Here is a 20,647-nt window from a genome sequence, read left to right as displayed (position 1 = left end):
TCACCTCTGCAAGCTACCCTCCTCAATTCTCTAGACCAGAGCAGAGCGATCTCCAAGATCTTTCCCCGCTCTGAGTCTCTGAGAACTCCACTGCTGTAGTCCTCAGCATAAATTGCATTGAGGCAATTGCAAATCGGGAAAGTTGTTTTAAAGGGAAGGCAACTTTGCATTGTAAGTGGTTTGTCTCAGTTCTGTGATTTAGTGGCTCCAAAGATTCATATGAAAAGATGAGTTGACATGATTTAAGCCCCTTGCAAGTTCAGGGGGGAGCTGGCCAGAGTGCTGAACTCAGCCTCTCTTCATGACAGTAATGCGACCAGACTGCACAACTCACAAAACACCTAATCCTGCGGGTCAGTGACAGTACCCCCAGGACAGGGGCAAGCAAGAGTGTTCTCAGCAAGCTCCAGACTTATGGCCAGGCATGGAAACAGCTAGTGGGATTTCTGAGTACATTGCATTCGATAGTTCCCAGATCTGTTAGAGTGCTGTATTTAGCTTAGGAGAGTTTGGGAATAGCCTTGGAGGGAGTGCACTGCCACTCAAATGAATATTAATAGTGCAGGTCTTGGAGCAAAGAAAATATTTCTTCAATTCAGCATCTGGTATGTATCCGATAAGGAAACCGTTCCTCAGTGTTAAAAGGCTTGGGGCGGGGGGGGGTGTGTGATGAGCATTCTGAAACCAGGAATCAACCAGTACCAACTGGAAACCAGTACCAACTGGAAAAAGAACTTACAGTGTAAACCAAATGGTCTGAGCCTCCCAAGTGCCTAACTACCTTCTCCCAACAATTCTTCCCCTCAAAAATTTATTTCTTGAAGATAATATCAATTGGTCCCTTTCTTTGTTGCTGTGTAGCATATTAATGATTCTCAAATGTTTTCACTTTATCCAAAATGGAAACACTGGCACCAGAGCTGTATTCCCCCCAATCAACCCACCAGCACTTTTCTCCCCCCTCACTCGCCACCCCGAAGAGAAAAGCAAATGCAAGATGCCTGTCAGGGAGTTTGCCCTTATTCTGGGGAAGCAGGACTGTCCTTGCCCCCACCTGTGTACATTTTCTCAGTCTAGGAGGCAGTCTTCACAAATCCTTTCTTTAGCCTGAGGTTCCACTTCCCTATTAACAGAGACACAACACTTCACTGAAGCCAGAGTATAAGAAATTTTGTGCTTGATGTGTTTTATGTCCCATTATTATTTTCCCTGCACATCACATGCCTTTCTGAGGGGCAGAGGAGAATGTGTCTGGCACGAGGCTTTGGGGGAGGGTCCCCGCCACTCAAAAAGGAGGAGGGAAAGATCAATTCATAAAGGAACTCATCCAGTCTCCTTCTGCCCTCCCAGAAGGTCTGGACTCCCAAGAGTTCTCTTCTGCTCTGAGTTCCACATCCATGAACTCCATTGCCAGCCTCTGCGGTACGGCTGTTCCCCTTTTGTCTCGGTCTCTGCAGTGGTGCTACATGTCTGCTTTTCCCCTGTGGCTGGGGCAGGATTGCTAGGTTTTCTCCCTCTAGTCTCTCTGATGCTCATTATTTATGGGATGAGGCTGGAGGCAGGGCAAACATTCAGTAGCTCAAAGCATGGATGAGTCAAATCATTATCTATCCCACAACCCCAAGCAACATCAAAACCACCACAGTGACTTAGGACTTAGTGATTTAGTATGTAGTGGGGGAAATCAGAGTTGCACGTGTGCACATACAGACTGTTCACAGCAACAGAGAAGAATGAGCAAAGTACATACAAGCTCCCAAGTGGGGGAATTTCAGAGGGCAGGGGAAGCCCGCCTGCACGGTCACAGTGGGGACTGGTAGAGCCCCCAGAAGAGTCTCTTCTTGGTCACATCCCCTAAAGTTAAGAGGGCGCACCCAAACACCCACGCGAGATACATTATCTGTTCACGAGTAAAAAGCACGTCCATGGAGAGGTGGAGGCACTCTCTCTCTGCCTTCCGGGTTCCCAACAGTAGCAAGTAGCCTACACCCCCAGCATGGACATTCCTGAAGTCCCCTAGGTGAGCCCCACAGGATTCCTGAGCATCTCCAGAATAGTATTCAGAGCTCATACCCAGGGCTGGACTCCTGGGCAGTGGCCCTGCCTTGGTTCCCTGGGCGCGGTGGGCGCAGGCACCAAAGCAACTCAAATATCCAGGGAAGAAGGAAGGACCAGAAAAGAAAACTTTCAGACACCTTCTCAATGTGCATTCTCAGCACCACCCGCTGGGGCAGTGGATGGTGAGAGGTGAGGGCCCAGATGAGGGAAACGAGCCACCCGGACATGTGCCCGGGCTCCCTTAACGAGGAGGCAGGTCGGGGGTGGCTGGCGGTACCCAAGCTCCGTGCTTGGCGGAGGTTACATCCGCCTCCTTCGGAGCCATGTCCTCTTACAAGCCCCAGTCCCACTAATAAGCCATTGACCTTGAGTTTGAGTCCGGGGGAACCCCAGGGGCCTTGTGACTTAACAAGAAGAAATCCTCCTCGTTTTAGCAGCAACCGTTTTTTCTCCTCTGCCCGCCACAGTGATCAAATTAACAGGCCGCTTCTCCCCGGAGAAAATGTGTCCACAGGTCCCATTTGCCTGTCTGATGAGCTTAGGGAGGGAAGGCAGGGAAGTATGTGTGTGTGCATGTGCAGCTCCCCCTGCACCCCCTTCCCCCGTTCCCCGGGAGGGTCTCTCCCACCTGGGATGGCTGCCCAGCCGGCGGCGACACCACAGGGAGGGCAGGTGCTGGAGTCTCAGCTGCAGGAGGCCTGGCAGGAGGCTGCGTACACACTGCTGCCCACTGTGCCCTCACAGCTCAGGCTGCTGGTGGGACACTTGAAGGGTTTCATGCTGCTCTCCCTCTGGATGTGCAGGTGCTCGAGCCGCCAGCGCTCCCAGGTCTTCCGAAACTCCATCTGGACCTTCCGTGGGAGAAGGAGGGAAGAAAGCCATCATGCAAACCAACTGCCCACAATATGGCCCCATTATTACATTAGCAGGGAAGAGAAAAAATCCACCGCATTATATTAAGAGACACAAGTCAAGGCCTCCGGGCGCCTAAATTAATATCCCAATAAAATTGTTTATTGTTGTCTCCTATTTTCTGCTTCTTCTCGGGAAAGAGCCAGGCTTGATGATCTAATTGGTCTCTTCCATCTCTAAGCTCTGTGACTCGGCTAAGTACCTTTTACAATCCATCACAGTATTATTTAACGGAAGAGAAGGAGTGACAGAGAGATGCGGGGAGATGGAAGATGGGAGAGAGAAGAAAAGGAAAAGAGAGACTCTGACTTCAGAGCAAGCACTCTGCCGATTTCAGTTTGGGTGACTGAGAAGAGGGACAGCCCTCCCTGCCCCTCATGGCGTCCACACCAGACCTTTCTAAACTCCCCGAGGGCTTTTATCCAGGCCCCAGTGCCTCGTGGGGGAGGAAGAGGAGACGGGGAGAATGAGGCTGGAACTAGTAGTAGCAGTGAAGAGGGGGCTGTGGACAAGGGCTTCTCAGCCTGGATTTGCACTGATCCCATCCAGGAACTGGTCCCAAGCCACAGTGGGTGCTGCCCAGGTGAGTTCAACCAACCAGAATCCCTGCTTTGCTGGGCTTAGCGTCCCCATCAGGAAAAGCCTTCTCAAGAGAGCTGATGCTTGGGGACCAGGTTGTGGCAGCAGAAGGATACAAACCAAGTAACGCTGCAGAGCCCAAGTCACTGGAGGGCTTGTGGCAATGCCGTGGTTCCTTGTGATGGCCCATGATGCTGGTCCCCCAGACAGGCTGCTGGAACCTGCACAGCCAGCCCAGGGCATCTGGAGTGCCCTACCAGGGGATGTGCCCATATGTTTGCTTTCCAGAGCTTCTCTGATGCCCCCCCGCCGACCCCCGCCGCCTTGCCACCAGGCGTCCCCACATCAGGGTATCTGGGGCCTGGGCTCTCCCTCTCAGGCCCCAGCCACCAGGACGGCCAGCTGTCAGCAGCTGTGGGTAAGAGGCTCACTGCCAACGCCCCATCAGTCCCTGTGCAAACACCCCGCTTCTCTTCCTGCAGGGCTGCCATCCATCTAGCTAAGCCCAGCAGGGTGCCTGCTGTGGCCACATGCCTTTCCTTAAAAGAACTTTCTCTGAACTGAGTGAAGCTGAGATGGCCCAGAGCCTGCCTGCCAGGATGGCCCCAGTATCCCAGGCAGCGTCGCCAAGCCCAGGCTTGGGTGAGGGAGGGAGGCTGAGTAGACACCACCCATGGCCCCCCTGCTCCGTGCCAGTTCGATACCCGGCTGAGCGTGTGACGCGTGTGTTGACAGCTGGGATGAGGACACCCGAGGCCGGTGGTGGCCTCTGCCTGTGCAGCAGCAGGCAGGCCAGTCTCGTGGCACAGCCCTTCACTGGGGAGGTGGGGAGAGAGACGGTAAACTGAGGCACACCCATGGGAAGCCACCTCGGGGACTGGAGAGGTCTCACGGATACCAGCAACAAGTCGGACAGGACCAGGACTGTGTCCCCTTCTGCCTCCCTCTCCCTCAGCACTTTTCCTGCTCCTCTGCTGTGGCCCCCGTAATGACAATTGTCATTAGAAACCATCATTCACAGGGCGCTTACAATATGCCCAGCGCTCTCCATACAGTATTGACTTTCACAGTAACTTGCTCAAAGGTAAGGAAACTGAGGTGCAGAGATTTAAGTATTTCTCCCAATCGCAGCCAGGACCTGAACCTAGATCTGGGCTGACTCCAAAGCCGGTGTCCTAACCCTTGGTCTCCTGCCGTCCATGACTCTTTTAACTCTTTTTTTGGCCATGCCCTGCGGCGGGTGGGATCTTAGCTCCCTGACCAGGGATCGAACCCACACCCCTTGCACTGGAAGCGCGGAGCCCTAACCACTGGACCGCCAGGGAAGTCCCCGCCCATGACTCTAGGCCACGCTTGTTTCTGGCCATGTCTCCCCCTCTCCCCCACACTTGGGAGGTGCACCACGAGGGCCGGGACCACACCTTCCTTCCTGGACCTCGCACAGTGCCCAGCATATATCAGGTACTCCCGATACGTGTTGTTTTAAATGAGCCAAATGAATAAATGACTGACTAAACGAGCACCTGACATTGGGTTTCTTCTATTACTGAGCTCTCACAGTGAAACAACGAAGACGACAACATGAATCCTGGACCCCTGTCCTAGCACTCCTGTCAGCATGCCTCCTCACCCTCAGTTCACCCTCATTCCTGCCTCTGATGTCCTCGGGCTGGGCACCACGCCAGGCTCTGGGATTTGGGCTGAGTTGGTAAAGCTCATTCACCTGCATTTACACTTGGGGAGAGAAGCGCTGACTGCCCCAGTTGCACAGCCGGGCAGGAGCAGAACTCAGGACCAGCACTCAGGCTCCCGAGTCACAAGAGCCACAGCAAAGCCACCCCCCAGGCCTCCCCTCCCCTGCGCCCACTCCCTGCCCACGGGCAGCTGGCACAGGCCTTGGCAGCCACGCAGGACCAATGCCAGGGCCATCTTTTCTCCTTGGGTCACAAGTACCCTGCATTGCCAAGGCAACCCTGGGCCTGGAGAACAGCTCTTATGGACAGAGGTCTCAGCCCAGGAGCCACGTGTGTTTTTGTGACCCAGTGATGGTGACATGTCTGTCCGTGGGCCTGGAGGAGCCAGGGCCTGAGGCATCTGCAGAGGGTTGAAAGGAACCGGGCAATGTGCCTGAACAAGGCAGGCTCTCTGGGCGCTCCGAGTGGGGTCTCCTGGGAGAGCCCGAGGGGTGAGACCAGCTGGGGATCTGCTCAGCAAGAACCCCCTCCCCCGACCCCAGCCACCAGGAAGCCACGGGTGGCTTCCCATGGTGGACAGGGTCCCTTTCCCGTGGTGGACAGGGTCCTTGCCTGCACGCACAGAAGGGAGCTTTCTCCTCCCAGTCAGAATTCATTTCAATCCTGACTCTGCACTATTTCCAGGCCAAACCTGGGGTGTGTCTCTGACTCTCTGACCTTCAACGTTCTCATGTGTGAGAAATGAGAATATCGAAACCAGAATTTTGGCAGCGATATTTTTTGTGGGGAGGCAGGGACAAGTACATGAGATGGTGATTTTCAAAGCCCCAAGCATGTGACTTGTAACAGGCACCACCACTTGTTCGCTCAAGACCCTCTTAACATGAGGCTGGGTCTTCCCCAAGTTCATATATGGTTAGGGCATCCTGCACGTATATGTGTGTGTGTGTGTGTGTGTGTGAGAGAGAGAGAGAGAGAGAGAGATGGAGAGACCCAGGCACAGGAAACCATACAGGGATAAGGTGCCTCCTCCACTCCAGTGCCTCAGTGGGGTGAGTAAGGATTTCAGCTGCAAAGACTGAAGAACCCCACTGCACAACCACAGGACGGCCATTGGTAGCAGCCCACCAGGGCTCCACGTCCCTCCGCAGGCCTTACCTCATTGTTGACAAAGCAGTACAAGATGGCCACCATCAGCCCCTGGAACAAGAGTCGTGTCAGCAGGAGGGAGGGGAGGGAGGCGCCCGGCAGGCAGGCCTAGTCTGAAGCTCCTGGGGCTCTGCCCCCAACATCCCCCTCCTTAGACTGGGCAGCCCAGTCAGGCCCAGAAATGGGGGTGGTGGGTTCCTTCTCCTTTCCTTTCTGGAGGACTGAGAAGACCCCTTGCTCAGAAACTGTGGAAGTTCTTCGACCACCCGCTCCTGGAGGAGGCCTGAGCTGAGAAAGTACGCCTCTGATCACATGGAATTTCCCCTGCCTGGCCCTATTCGTTCACTCAGGAGCCCCAGTGCTCCAGGCCTGTGATCTATTTGTGTGTGTGCACATGCGTGGACCCACATGCTCGTGGCCATCCCATAAGGCATTTGAGGAGCTGGGGCCAGTTCCTTATATTCCTACACCCCCATTGACATTCGCACCCCCTCAGCATCATCTAATACTAGTGGAGAGGCTCAATTCTTGGCTTTGGAAACTATGTGACCTGGAAAATCTCATTTTAACATCTCTGAGCCTCAGTTTCCTCCTTTGGAAAATGGGATAGTCCTGCACACCTCCTGGGATTCTGCTAGGATTAGCTGCACAGTGTGTGTAAAGCACCTGGCAGGGTACCTGCCGCCAGCTAGCAGCCCAGTGGGCAGCGGTTGCCATGCCAGGCTGGGTGCCCTCGGCGACATCCGGGAAGATTTCTTGTCCAATGTGCTCACAGAGAAGACTGTCCTGGGTGTCAGCATACCTGGGGACTCTGGCTCTGCTCCAACCACATAACTTGCGTAAGGGCCACTTTCCCCCCAGGCCTCAGGCTGCCTGTCTGCATGACACAGGCTGGTCCCCGCTCCATCCCCACCCTGGGACTGCTCGAGGGGGGCCCCAGGCTCGAGGTCACCTGGAAGGAGGTGAAGAAGAGCTCTGTGAACAGCTTGATGAAACGCAGCATGCCGCGGGCGTGCTCGTCCATCACGAAGGCGAAGATGACCTCGTGGGTCCCCAGCAGGGGGATGAGCGTCAACGTGGACTTGGCGAGCCTGGGGGCAGGGTGGAGGTGGCATTCCAGACCTCTCCCGTGGACTCTTCTCCCTGTTCTGTGCCCCCAACCCCCACCAAGACCTGGTATCTCGGTCACAGACATCCTCCCCCACCGAATACCCTGGGACAGGCTGCCTGGAGGGGAGGAAGTAGAGGTGGAGACCCCCAGAAGCCCAGGGGCTGCCCAGGTACAGAGGTGAGGGCAAGGCTTGGGGTCCCAGGCCAGGCCTGGGTGGAGGAAGAAAGATCATGGAGGGATCCAGGCTCAGCACCCCAGGATCTCTGACTCTGCCGGAAGGAAGGGCTGAGGGTGCCCAGCAAAGGCAGCTCATTTACATCACCTGCACTTGGTGTCTGTCTTGCACATGAGATTGGTCTTCAGTTTGGACACCACAATGCAGATAACCCGGACAAAGATGAGGAAGTTCACCTGCAGGGCAGAGGGAAGGGCGGCTGGAGGCCCTCTCGAGACACCCTCTCTCCCCCCTCCTCCGCCCAGTGCCACCCGGGCCCACAGCAGCTCCCACTCCCACCCCACAGCGTCACTCACCCCGATGGCAAAGAGGATGGGCAGCCGGATGATGAGCCAGTAGTTCATGTTGGAGTTCCTGGTCCAACAGCTGGAGAGGAGAGACACACGGGCACCCGGCTGGACACACAGACCCCCCCAGCTCCCAGTGCAGGCACAGGGCACACAAGGACACGTGGGCATGCAAAGTGACACACACAGACCCACACCAACACTGCCGTCAGGAGCTACCCGACAACCAGTCCCAGGACTCACACACAGAGTCCTGAATACACGTTCACAGAGACACGCACAGCCCCTTCGTTAACCTACAGTCACACTCGTGTGTGTACTCAGCATCAAACACAAAATCACAGAAACGTTTCACTCACAGTTATTACAGAAAAACCTGCAGGGGGTACCATGGACCCCACAGACCCAGCACTCTTGGCATCATACCATCCGGGGAGGGGGAGGGAGGGGGACTAGAGAACTAAATTCATAAATTTAGCTCCTGGTCCCTCAGTTTACCCTCCCAACAGGCAGCAGCTGCACACGCCAGGGGCCAAGGAAACCCACGGGGTTTGAGGACCGGGACCTCAGCATACCCCTCACCCCCTTGGAGCAGGAAAGACACTCACCCCTCATCCTCATAGAGGTACTTGACAATGCCCCAGGGGATAACAAACAGCAGGGGAACACCTAAGAGGAGAGAGGGAAAGAGAGAGGGCGGAGAGGGGCTGGCAGGCCAGAGCCACCGCTAGGCACACCCAGAGGCCTCTCCTACCAGGGCCTCTCCCGCCTCCAGCCCCTCTCCTTGCCTGGCCCCAAGCCACGCTTTCTGGCAGGTATGGAACTAGGCTGGTCTGGGTGCTTCGGAGAAGAGGCGGCAGGAACCACCCACCCCAACACCCCAGAGTCTTCCTTAGAGGTCCCCACCATGCTGGGGCTACGTCACAGTCCTCACAGCCCTCCCCCTCCCGCGGGCTAGGCACACTGCCAGGGCTGGCCCCCAGGGTCCTGGCTGAGACACAAGGACAAAGACACCAAAGTAGTGAGAGACGGAGCCAAAGAGTGGGGTAGGGAGGACATGCTGGACGAGGTGGGAACAGGCCAACTCTCTGATGCCACCCACCCCTGCATCGGCCCACCTGTCCATCTCAGTCAACTCCTCTAGGCACTGAAGCCCCTCCAGGCTCCTGCCCCTACCCCCACGCCCCTGCACGTGGCTGGGCAGAAGCCTGGACAGGAGCCCTGTCCTTGACGCTGACAGCCCAACTGACTGCACAGTGGCCACAGTAACAACAGCTACCACAACACTGCCCACATGGCTGAGGCTGGATGGTGTGGTGGGCACCCTCTAGGATGGCCTCCAACCACCCCACCCCTGGTATTCCCACCCAGGTGCGGTCCACACTGTATCCAGATTGGTCTATGTGACCAATAACGTACAGCAGAAGTGATGGCATGTCACTTCTGAGGTTAGGCTATAAAAGACGGTCTGCAAAGCTTATAAAAGGCATGTCTTGGGCTCTTTCTCTCTTAATTTGATCACTTGCCCTGGGGGACACGAGTTGCTGTGTCATGAGGGCACTCAGAGAGCCCCCTGTGGTGAGGGAGGGAGGCCTCCAGCCAACAGCCAGCCTGGACCTGAGCTTCCTGCCAACAAACTCGACAGTGAGCTTGGAAGTGGATTCTCCAAACTGTTAAGCCTTGGGATGACAGCTACCCTGGCTGACAGCTCAACTGCACCTCTCTTAGAGATCCTGAGCCTGAGGCACACATCTCAGTTGAACCCAGAATTCTGACCATAGAAACTGGGAGACATAATTGTTGTCTTAAGCAGCTAAGTGTGGGGTCATTTGTTACGCAGCATAGGCAACTAATACACTGGTTTCCAGTTCCTTGAGGACAAAGCCTCATTCATCTCCAGAGCCTCAGCGCCCATCTCACCTGGGAGCTCCATATGTGTTTGTTGACTTAAAATTGGATTGTCCATCCTCGTGTGACAGATGAGAAGATGGATAGGCAGCTTAGGAGGACACAGGTGGGACTAGAACACAGGACCACAATGCCACCACCCTCGATGGCATTCCGCACCAACTCTCTCCAGCCTGTCTCTATCAGTGCCTCTCAGGGATGGAGATGTGGGTGTCTGAGACTAGTAAGAGCGTGCATATTAAGGGGTGTGGACACGATGTGTGTGTGGTGGGGGGGGTCCATGTGTATACATGTGTGGCTTCAGGGGTCTCCCCCAGGAGCACATTTCCAGGGCAGAACCCACTTCATTGCCTTTCCCATCACCATCACCCACATCCTCAGCACACGGATGTCCACTCAACAGTAGCTACGGAGCAGCTCGTACGCCTGGAGCTACTGTGCTTGACGGTGCAGACAGCTGGGGGAAGCAGAGCGGCTCACGGCTGACCGGCGCTGTCATCAGATAGCTCTCTCCTTGGCCATTTATATTTATATAACCCTGACCTCTCAGCATCCATGATGCTTTAGTAACAGGCCTTCATGAGATTGGACAAGAGGCAGATGGCCTGCAAAGGCTCCAGCACGTAGCGCAGAGCCTGCCACATAGAAGAGGCCCAGTGAGAACGGAATGCATGAACAAATGAGTGAGTGGGTCAGTGTATCAATGAGAGAAGGGAAGCTGTCCAGGCAAGAACATGCCAACACCCTGAGCCACACACATGTCCAGAAACCTCCATCTTAGACATCCCCAGGCACCTGCTGGCCTTCCTCTGAGACCCCACGCCAGGACTGGGGAGCACACTCATGTTATCAGCCAGACCTGGTGAACTTCATTCATTCATCAGCATCTCCTTAACAAAGTCTTTAAAAATGCAGGTACAGGGCTTCCCTGGTGGCGCAGTGGTTAAGAATCCGCCTGCCAACGCGGGAGACATGGATTCAATCCCTGGTCCGGGCAGATCCCACATGCCACGGAGCAACTAAGCCCGTGCGCCACAACTACTGAGCCTGCGCTCTAGAGCCCACGAGCCACAGCTACTGAGCCCATGTGCCACAACTACTGAAGCCCGTGCGCCTAGAGCCCGTGCTCCACAACAAGAGAAGCCACCGCAACAAGAAGCCCGCGCACCGCAACGAAGAGTAGCCCCCGCTCGCCGCAACTAGAGAAAGCCTGCGTGCAGCAGTGAGGGCCCAGCACAGCCAAAAAAAAAAAAATGCAGGTACCACTCTGCCGCCTGCAAACATGACACACTCCCTGCTGGGTTCATCCTTTGCCTGTTTAGAAAATTAACAAGAAAGACTGGAGAAAAAAGCTTGAACTAAGACACACAGAAGTGGCTCTGAGAAGTAATGATTCCCTCGTCCATCACTTGCCTCCCTCCTGTGCAGCCTCCTTGTGGTGGGTTATGGGGGCACCCGGCCGCCCGTGGACGGCAGCAGAAGCTGACATGCCTTTCGGGGATTCCCCCAACGTGTCAGAGTCCTAATTTTAATTCTTACATTTGCATTATGAAGCTAAAAGTTGTTTCCTCAGCATCTCAACATGGGCCAAGCCTCTTGACATCACAACAGAGTTCTGGGCTCTCTGTGAGTCTCTCTCTCTGTCCTTCTGTCTTTGTCCTTCTGTCTCTCTCTGTATCGCCCCATCCCAATTCCTCAAGAAAAGGACGTTATGATTGGGAAGTGGGGTGTCCCCTGGGTCCTGCCCTTTTTTGCCTCCTCAGACTCTGAGCCCCAAGCTGGGGCGTGAAGTGGTGGGAAAGGACTGGCACCCCCTTTCCCATTTCCTACTCAGAGACACTGCACCCCCCACCCCAAACCCTCCACCACCCACCCACATGCCTCTGCACACATCACACCATCCCTTAGATTGTTCCTGCCCTCGGGTCACCATGGTGACAGCACTACAGTGCTGATGCTGCTTCCCAGAATGGACAGACATGCTCCCCCACCCTGAGGACAGCCTTCCCAGGGCTCCCCTCGGTGGCCTAACTCCGCCCCCACCCCTAGCTGGCTGCAGGGCTCTCCAGCTGCCCACTGCCTGTTTGATGGCCCTAGCAGGATGAAGAGGCCTGGGAGGGAAGGAAGGCCAAGCAGGGAAGGGCTGGGCCCTGGCGGAGGAGGGAGGAAGGGTAGGAGCAGGAAGCTGTGTGCAGAGGCCAGGCCCACCTGCCCACCTGTGCAGAGGCCTGAGATTGCACGGCCAGGCCCTCAGGGGCTAAAGAGATGCAGTGCAGGCCAGAGAACCCTGTGTGACAGGCGATGGGGCCCAGGGCCGGGGAGTCGGGAGGCCTGGTTCCAAGGCCTGCTCTGTCTGTAAGGCCCTGCCCTCAGGACACTGATCACGTGAAAGCCCCTTTCAAGGTACTCTAAATGGGGCCGTACAGTATGCAGTAGCCTAAGAGCACCAGCAACAAGGGATGAAGTGTGAGGACAGGGACAGGGAGACCGAGAGGGCCAGACAGAGCACAGAGCCAGGGGCCAGGCAACCCGAGGCAGCTTCCCGAGGGGGTGGGCTGGACCGGGCACAGCCTTGCAGAGGCTCAGGGGCAGGAGGGGACATCAAGGGAGGAGCATGGAAGTCCCCAGAGGTCAGGGGGCAGCCCGAGGCAGGCAAGAGGAGTGAGTGAGTGTGTGGCAAGCGGGAGGAGGCAGGCAGGTCCTGTGGTGTGGGAGGCCCAGAGACGGGCCCGCTCCTGGCTCCATCCTGGATGGGCACCGTGGGCCCCTCCAGAGGAAGCGCTGTTACATCTGTTTCCGGGGTAGGAAGTGGAGGTGAGGGGCCGCTAGAGTGGGTGTCTCAGATCTTGCCCCATCCTACCCCTGTTCTCATCGGAATCCCCCATGGCGAGAGGCAGAAGCACAACCAGAAATGTTCCAGCAAAAAAAAAGACACAATGGTTCTTGGCAGACTTTTTCGGCTAGAACATTTCCAGCTGGGCTCCAGGCACATCCAGGGTCCACCCTTTCCTCAGCTGGCTTCCGGCCGACCCCCCTCCCTTACTCGGCTCTCCTCTGAGCCATCCTCTCATCATCACATGACAGAGCCATAGCCCCTCAGCCCGCACCCCCAGGGACCCCCCGCCATGAGGCTCAGGACCCTCCATTTCCCTCAGGGGCTGCGTTGCCCAGGACGGGATGTGGGGCTCTATCCCCAAAGAGTCTTGGCAGCGGGGATCTTTGAGGCCGGTGCCATGACAGCCAATGGTGTGCATCGTGTATCTGGCCAGATCGGGTGAAGGCCTCTGCTTCCTTTAAGGGAGGAGAGTCAGGCAAAGGCGTGGGGATGGGGGACAATGGCTTGACAGCGCCATGGGCAGCGAGTCCTGTGCCCAGGACGGGGTTCTCCAGTGGGCCCCATAGCTTGGCCCAGCAGTGTGTTCTGAGTACCAAGTTGGCCTCCTGGGGTAGCCTGAAGGCAGCAATTCCAAGAGGGGTCAGGGTCTCCCACCCCCCCCACCCCCCATGCTCAGTCGGGGCGGGGGAGTGAAATGAATGACAGCTGGCCTTACCCCAGCCTATGCTCAGGTAGAGCCTGAAGATGCGCTGCTCGGAGAAGACAGCGAAGGCCAGCAGCGTGTACAGGTACACCCCCTCCACCAGGAGCCAGTAGTAGTTGGCCGCCACGCAGTACTGCATGAGCAGGAAGGCCAGGCGGCAGCCCAGAGAGTCCTGGGGGCAGAGGAAGGGTCCCCAGGGGACAACAGCTCTGCCCCTGCCTCTCTCGATCCCGCTCCCAGTCGCCCCAGCTGCAATCCTGCCGTGGTGAATGCAGGGTGACAGAGCTGACAACCTCCACCAGAGCCAGTGTTAAGAACTTGACCTGCTTTAGCTCATCGGATCCTCGCTATCCCGGATGGAGGAAACTAATATTATCCCCATACAGGTGAGAAAACTGGAGTCCCGAGAAGTTAAATCACTTGCCTAAAAGTTAGCTTGGAATTCAAACCCAGGTCTGTCTCCAAAAACCACTCGCCTGAGTCAAACAGAACTCCCTAAGGGCAGGGCAGTAACTCCCTTCTTAGGCTGGGGGCTCCCCAGCGTGGACAGCCTCTGCCTACCTCTCCCATCACACTGGGGGCTCCCTGAGGACCAGGCCTGGGAAGCTCTTGCCTTTCTTTGTACCAGGCCTGGGTGGGGTGGGGGAGACAGACTGTCATGGACTGTCCACCCCCTCCCCAGGCCCTCCATGGACACACCACACACCTGGTAGGAAAGGAGCCCATCCCACTGGTGCTGTTGGGCGGCCGTGCTGTACATCCACTTGAGGGCTGCATCCTTGATGAAGACGGACAGTGCTCGGAGGATGAAGGATGCAAACAGGTTCAGGTGGATGTAGTTTCGGGTACAGTGCAGGTGTCTGCAGGAGAAAGCAGGGCCCGCCCTGACACAGTGGCCGACACTTCTGCTCCAAAACCCCCGGTTCTCAGGCCAAAGCACACCTCAGGCATGTGTCCAGCTCTGGGACCATGCTCCTGTCTTTCTTCCTCTGGATGCCCTTCTTTCCTATAACCTTGAAAATCCTTTGGGTCCAACTCAAATCCTGCCTGGCCATGAAGTCTCCAGCTGTGTGGTTACTGCCACCCCCAACCCCATCCACACTCTATCTTTTCTCTGCTGCATCTTCTCTTCTACAAAGTCACATGTAACCCAAGTGATTTGTGCGAGGACCACTGTCCCCAATGGGGACTTGCTTGGCTTCTTGATGACGGCCCATGTCTAATATGCCTCCAGGCTGCCTTACAGAGGCAGAGTGAGGCTAAGCATACGGCAGGAATTCAAAAAGTATTGGATACAACTTCAACATCCTTTCATGCAAAAACACATAGCAAACTGGAAATATGAGGGCATTTCTTAACCCAATAAGGGCTATCTAGCCAAACAGGAGCAAACATCATTCTCACCTGAAAATTTTTAGAAAGATTCCCTTTCAAATCAGGAACAAAATTAGGATTATCCAGCTGTAAGATCTACTTACATCACATCTACTCAACTTTGTAATACAGATCCTAGCCACTGTCAGAAGGCAAGGAGAAAAATGCATAAGAACTGGAAATAAAGACACAAAACTGTCATCATTTGTAGATGATAGACGATCTTCACAGGAAATCCAAGAGAATCAACACACAAATTATTAGAACTAATCAGAGTTCATTCAATAAGGTTGCTGATATGTACGTTTATGTACATCAGCAATAAACAATTAAAAGTAAATTTAAAAAATTCATTTGCACTATTTTTAATTGGCTACCTAGAGATAAGTCTAACAGAAGAAGGCACGATTTCTATGGAGAATACAGTAAAACGTGCTTAAAATTATTAAAGAAGATGCAAATTAACGGGAGATTCACCAGATTCATGGATAGAAAGACTATCTTGAAAGTGTCTATTCTCTTCACAGTAACCAATAAATTCAATATAGCGATAATAAAAATTCCAACAGTTTTTTGATGGAAATTTAAAAAACTTATTATAAACAAGGGCCAAGAATATTCCAGACGCTCCTAAAGAACCATAATGTAGGGGCCCTTGCTATAAGAAAACCAAGTTGTTTTTATTTTTTGGCCATACCGCACGACATGCAGGATCTTAGTTCCCCGACCAGGGTTTGAACCCATGCCCCCTGTAGTGGAAGCGTGCAGTCTTAACCACTGGACCGCCAGGGAAGTCCCAAGAAAACCAAGGTTTTTGACGAATCTATAGTGGTTAAGGCACCATAGCACAGGCAAAGGGACAGATAACTAGACCAATGGAAAACAATCCACATGACAGAGACCCACTCAGGCACAGACGATGCTTGCTGCAGGGCAGAGCAGGCACTGCTCTCAATAAATGGTCCTGATGCAATCAACATGTATACATGGAATATGTATACATGGAAAAATGAAATTAAATCTCTTGTTTTCACTACAGACAAATATAAGTTCCAGGTTCACCAAACAGCCATAAGGGATGTGCAAAACTTATGACCCTGGGATAAGGGAAGGTTTCTTAAACAAGATCATAAAGAAATTTGGCCTTTGGGGAAAAAAATTGATAAATTTTTTTATCAATTGGAAAAATGAATTTTTATCAATTGATAACACTTACTGATATATTTATCTTATCAATAAAGCCAGATACATTGATATATTTCATTCCATTAAAATTAAGGACTTCTGTGCGTAAAAGGCACCATAAAGCGAGTGAAAAAATAAACAAACCCCAGGCTGAGAGGATATAGCCTGGGTTACTATCCAGAATATACAAGGAGTGCCTAAAATAAAAAGAAAAAGCCAAATAAGCCAAAAAAAAAAGTGAGCAAAGGATATGAACAAGCAATTCACAGAATGAAACATAAAAAGTATGCTAGATCTCTCCAGGAATCAGTGATATGCAAATTAAAATCATAGTGAGATATTTCACACACTTCAGGTTAGCAAGAATTAGGTCTGAAAATAGGAAATATTGGTGAGGATGTGAAGCCAACGGAACTCTCATGTATGACCAGTAAGAGGGCAAACTGGCATGACCACTTTGGAGAACAACTTCACAACGCCTAATAAATTTGCAACAGCACGCTGTATTCAGACCAGGCAATTCTACTCAGAGGCATGCGCCCCTGGAGAAACGCACAAGGGGTCATGGGTAAGAATGTTCATTGTAGCAAGGTTTATAATTCAGAGAAGAAAAAAAAGAGAAACACGTCAAATGTCCATTAAAAGGATAACAAATAAATAAACTGTAATATATCATACAATGGAGTGACACTTAAAATGAATGAAACACAACTGCCTATATCAATGTGAAAGAACCTCACAAAAACGTAATGTCAGGCCAAAAATAACTGCTGAAGAATATGTCCAACATGCCATTAAAATATGCAAACCCCACACTCTATATTTGTATAGATACTTAGAAATGTGGTAAAAGTACAGAGAGATGCATGGGAATTATAAGTGGCCCCTCAGGGGTTCCCTCTGGTGAGGAGGGAGCGTTACTCGGGGAAGCTTAACCGCGCGGTGGGCTTTAGTTCTTGGGCTGGATGGTGTGTGTGCACAGGTGATCATAGTATCTATCAGCCACTGTATTTTCAGATCTCTGAACATTGCATAATAAAAGGAGAGAATATTCTCAGTGAGGGCATTTATTAAACACTGACTGTGTGCCCAGCCCTGACTGTGCCAGAAGCCATGGGGACCACAGGAGGAATGTCACCTCTCCTGTTCCTGCTGGCTGCTGTCCTGAGCTCCCTACCCTCGGAATCCCTCCTGCCCTTGAACCCAGCCCTCCTGGCCCACCGCCATCAGTGCAGAGGGCATGGGAAGAGCCCGGTACTCTGGAAGGAATGGCTCATCTAGGTTAGACCTAGGAAAGAAATTTTCCATAGGAGCTGACAAGCTCCAAAGAGCGCAGAATCTCTAACCCCGAGGTCTTGTCTAAAATCATACTGAATTCCCGATGATTTGTTACACACGCTCACCGGAGAGGACTTCCGCCACTCCTGTCACCCACGGTTAAGGTGTGGAGCGCGTGCTTTGTGTGTGCATGTGTAGTGTTTGTTTTTCCTTTTTTGCAGTATTACACGCACACATTTACACAGCACAGATTAGACTAAGTACACAGTGTGGTAGCCTACGTTTTCAGCCTCATCAGTCTACCACATAGATGGTGTGGGTTCTCTGGACATCTCTTAGGAGAGGAACCCGCTGCACTGCTGTTTCAGCTTGGTGCCCCCTCCTCTATCTGGGGACAGGACGGCAGGTAAGGCTGAAGCAGCCCCCTTACCTGAAGCCCAGGAGGATGGCCGAGGCGATGACCAGTGCGGAGAAGGAGAGTGCGTAGCCCACCGTGTAGATGACGTAAAGGGACAGGAGCTGCTGCTCCGGGGAGTTCTGTGTGCACACGGGGGACACAGTGTACAAGGGGTGGCCCACAACCCTCCTCTCCCACATTCTTCTTTCCCACGGGGCAGAGGTGGGGCCCCAACGCAGCCCCACTGGGATCCTGGAACTAAGAAAGAGAATAGCCTACGGTGATGGTCCTCGGATTTCTAGGGCCCTGTTCCAAGGCCAGAGAGGTGAACGCACACCACCTCTGTCCAGAAAGCATGGTGTGCAAAGCCCGAGAGGCAGGGGGATGGGCAGATGGCCACAGACCCACTCGCCAGATGCCCAGGTCCCTGCTCCCAGGCAGCTGGCACCCTGCTGCCCCCCAGCTCGCCGGCTCAACTCACTTGGTCCCCTCGCTTGGACTCCTCGCACTCGGACAGGTCCCTCCAGGGCAGGCTCGAGTTGTCCTTGTGCAGCCACAGGCCATCGGTGGTGCAGAACCGGTACACGTGACCCTGCAGCACTGGGGCGGAGACACGCAGGAGCTGAGCCTCGTCCCAAGGCCACCTGCCCCTCACCCCTCTCCACCCTGGGGGTCACCCCAGCTGCCCCAGAACTGACCCCTCTGCGCGCACGCGCACACACACACACACACACACACACACACACACACACACACACACACACACACACCCCTCGGGCCTTCCTCTCCTGCCATGTGCCTGTCTGACCCACCCTCAGCCTCTCCTCTCAGCCACCCTGGAATGCAGCTTGACGAATTCACACTATTGAGATGAGACCGCGCTAGCCCATTTCCACACCCCTGCCGCAAATCGTGCTACGGACAAGGTTTGGTGCTGACGAGCAGTGGCCCCAACAGACCCACAGCCACCCTCTGAGACTGCTGATTCACAGAACTCAGGCCCCACCTTCCCGGGCAGAGCAGACCCCAGGAACAAAGAGCTCTTGAGAGAAAGAAGGAGACCCAGCCTCATCCTCAGGGAGCCCCGGTCTGAGGGGAGACACAGCCCTGCCCTTAAGAAGTTCTCATCTGATGGAGGAGACCTAGTCCTAGTCTCAAAGATCATCTGATTTAAAAGGAACACAGAGTCAATGGCAGAGACATAGCCCTTAGAGACACTCTGTTCCAAGGGGTAGTGGTGCGGGGAGGGAAGACCAGCTCTTCCCTTCAAGTAGCTGGAGATGGAGACTGTCCTTGGAGACCTCCCAGGCTGACAGTGGGGAGACATCCAGCCCCTGGCCTCAAGGAGCTCCCAGTCTGAAGGAGGAAGGAAGCACAGTCCCTGGCTTCAGAGAATCAAGACTCTCACAGAAAACAAAAACCAAAAAGTGCAGAAAAGAATAACATAAATGCAAACCGAGAGAGAGCAAACACAGGCCCAGCAGGGCTGGGGGTGGGATGTCCCTGTGTCCACTCACATCCCACCTGGGCATCTGGCGCTGAGGCGACCACCCTGCCGTGCCTCACTGTCTGCCCACCCAGGGAGGGGGTGGCTTGCGGCCCCAAGTTTGCAGTGAGATCACAAGAGGGGACAGGGGATTACTTGTGTCTGAGAGGAAATGTAAGTCTGACCCCAGGGCCAGGAAACTGGGGACAAAAGTGGGGAGAGATTTAGCACAGGGGGGATCAAGGAGGGGAGCTGGAGCCAGGACGAATTTTAAAAGATTTAAAAATTCTAAAGGACAAAAGATTTTAAAGACCAGCCTCCGGCTGTGGGAAGAAGGCTCAGCGTGAAGGAGGGAGCATGGAGAAGCCGCAAGGCCCTGGCTGGCAGTGGCCGCTCAGAAGTTTCCAGGTGGGGAGGCAGCAGTAAGGACAGGTCTGTGGAAAAGGATCATTAACATGAGTGCCTGATGGCGGCAGCATCAACCCCAGGGCCCACACCACCAGGGCCAGGAAGGGACGCACCCTCTAGGACGGGGCTGTATTTCACAGTTCACAAACCATCAACCCGCCCACTGCTGCCATATGCCAGGACACCTTCACTTTAGGGGCCAGGGACAGCTCTCTGCCTGCACAGTCAGGCACCTGCAGGGCCTGCCAGTGGGACCCTTGTCCTCCCTGAGCCGGTCCCTGGCTCCCAGCCCACTCTCCCCTCCCTTTCAGAGACCCTGACCCGCTTCAGGAGACAGAAGTTATCTGGTAATACTGTGGGGTGAGTCAGCTTGCGGCATCACTGCTTCTAGAAGAAACTGCATTTTAAGAGACTTCCCCAGAAAGAGAAACAAAAGCCTGAAAATGTAATGATGGGACTTTCGGCAGTGGGAGGAGCAGTGTCCCAATAGCCCCCTGGCTCATTTATGAACAAAATCAGGAAAGGACAAAGGCAGAGAACGGGAGGCACCAGGTCTGATTTAAGCAACTAGAAGGGCCCCCAAATGTCTCTCTTATCTGCTGCATGGATGCCTGGAATTCTTCACCAGGGGTTGAGTCTTCTGATATAAGAGCAAAACCAGTCTTCAGGAGTTGATGACCCCAGAGCAGTTATGGTGATCTGGGCTGACTCCATGGAGAGTGAGACTTATATCAGAAGCTTCTCTGGAAACCCATTTAGATGGGAGGAAATGGGGAGAAAAGAGGAGGCAGAGGGGCCAGGGGAAGGGAGAGGACATCGCAAAGGGGCCCAAACTGTCGAAGCGCCACGTACCCAGGACGCAGCCCGCAGCAGTGTGACCCTAATAACAGCCACTTGCCACCGCTGGCACAGGGTGTGGCATACAGGAGGCACTCGAATTGATGTTTTCCTTCCTACCTGCTCCTTTCGAACCCTCTCTGCAGGCTGCTCACTCACAGAATCAGGTTTTGAACACCTGCTGTATGCCTGACACCTCTGAACGTCACA

At 54.0% G+C, this 20,647-nt stretch overlaps 2 protein-coding genes across 4 annotated transcripts in view; one reads left to right on the top strand and one right to left on the bottom strand.

The window, feature by feature from the left end:
• SAYSD1 (SAYSVFN motif domain containing 1) overlaps positions 1–5,055 on the top strand; it is a 40,689-nt gene extending 35,634 nt beyond the window's left edge. Inside the window, exon 5 of the mRNA XM_060307462.1 lies at positions 2,862–5,055. The gene's annotated coding sequence lies outside the window, so the exon portion shown is untranslated. The remainder of the gene's footprint in view (positions 1–2,861) is intronic.
• GLP1R (glucagon like peptide 1 receptor) overlaps positions 1–20,647 on the bottom strand; it is a 37,546-nt gene that overhangs the window by 3,084 nt on the left and 13,815 nt on the right. For 2 of the 3 annotated variants that reach the window (XR_009565736.1, XR_009565737.1), the window contains 10 exons: positions 18,188–18,306; positions 17,740–17,846; positions 14,179–14,332; positions 13,485–13,644; positions 8,634–8,694; positions 8,035–8,104; positions 7,826–7,914; positions 7,345–7,483; positions 6,402–6,443; positions 2,687–2,909 (listed from right to left, as the gene is read on the bottom strand). Coding sequence is in view for 1 of the 3 variants with exons in the window: in XM_060307461.1 (XP_060163444.1) it covers positions 2,742–2,909; positions 6,402–6,443; positions 7,345–7,483; positions 7,826–7,914; positions 8,035–8,104; positions 8,634–8,694; positions 13,485–13,644; positions 14,179–14,332; positions 17,740–17,846; positions 18,188–18,306 (1,109 nt within the window). In the remaining 2 variants the exon portion in view is untranslated. Of the gene's footprint in view, positions 1–2,676; positions 2,910–6,401; positions 6,444–7,344; positions 7,484–7,825; positions 7,915–8,034; positions 8,105–8,633; positions 8,695–13,484; positions 13,645–14,178; positions 14,333–17,739; positions 17,847–18,187; positions 18,307–20,647 lie in introns of those variants that run through there. The other variant, XM_060307461.1, reaches the window with a different exon arrangement.

This window comes from Globicephala melas, chromosome 11, assembly GCF_963455315.2.
Source record: "Globicephala melas chromosome 11, mGloMel1.2, whole genome shotgun sequence".
Taxonomy (NCBI): domain Eukaryota; kingdom Metazoa; phylum Chordata; class Mammalia; order Artiodactyla; family Delphinidae; genus Globicephala; species Globicephala melas.
The sequence above is the reverse complement of the archived record's forward strand: the minus strand, read 5'-3'. Positions and strand labels throughout refer to the sequence as shown.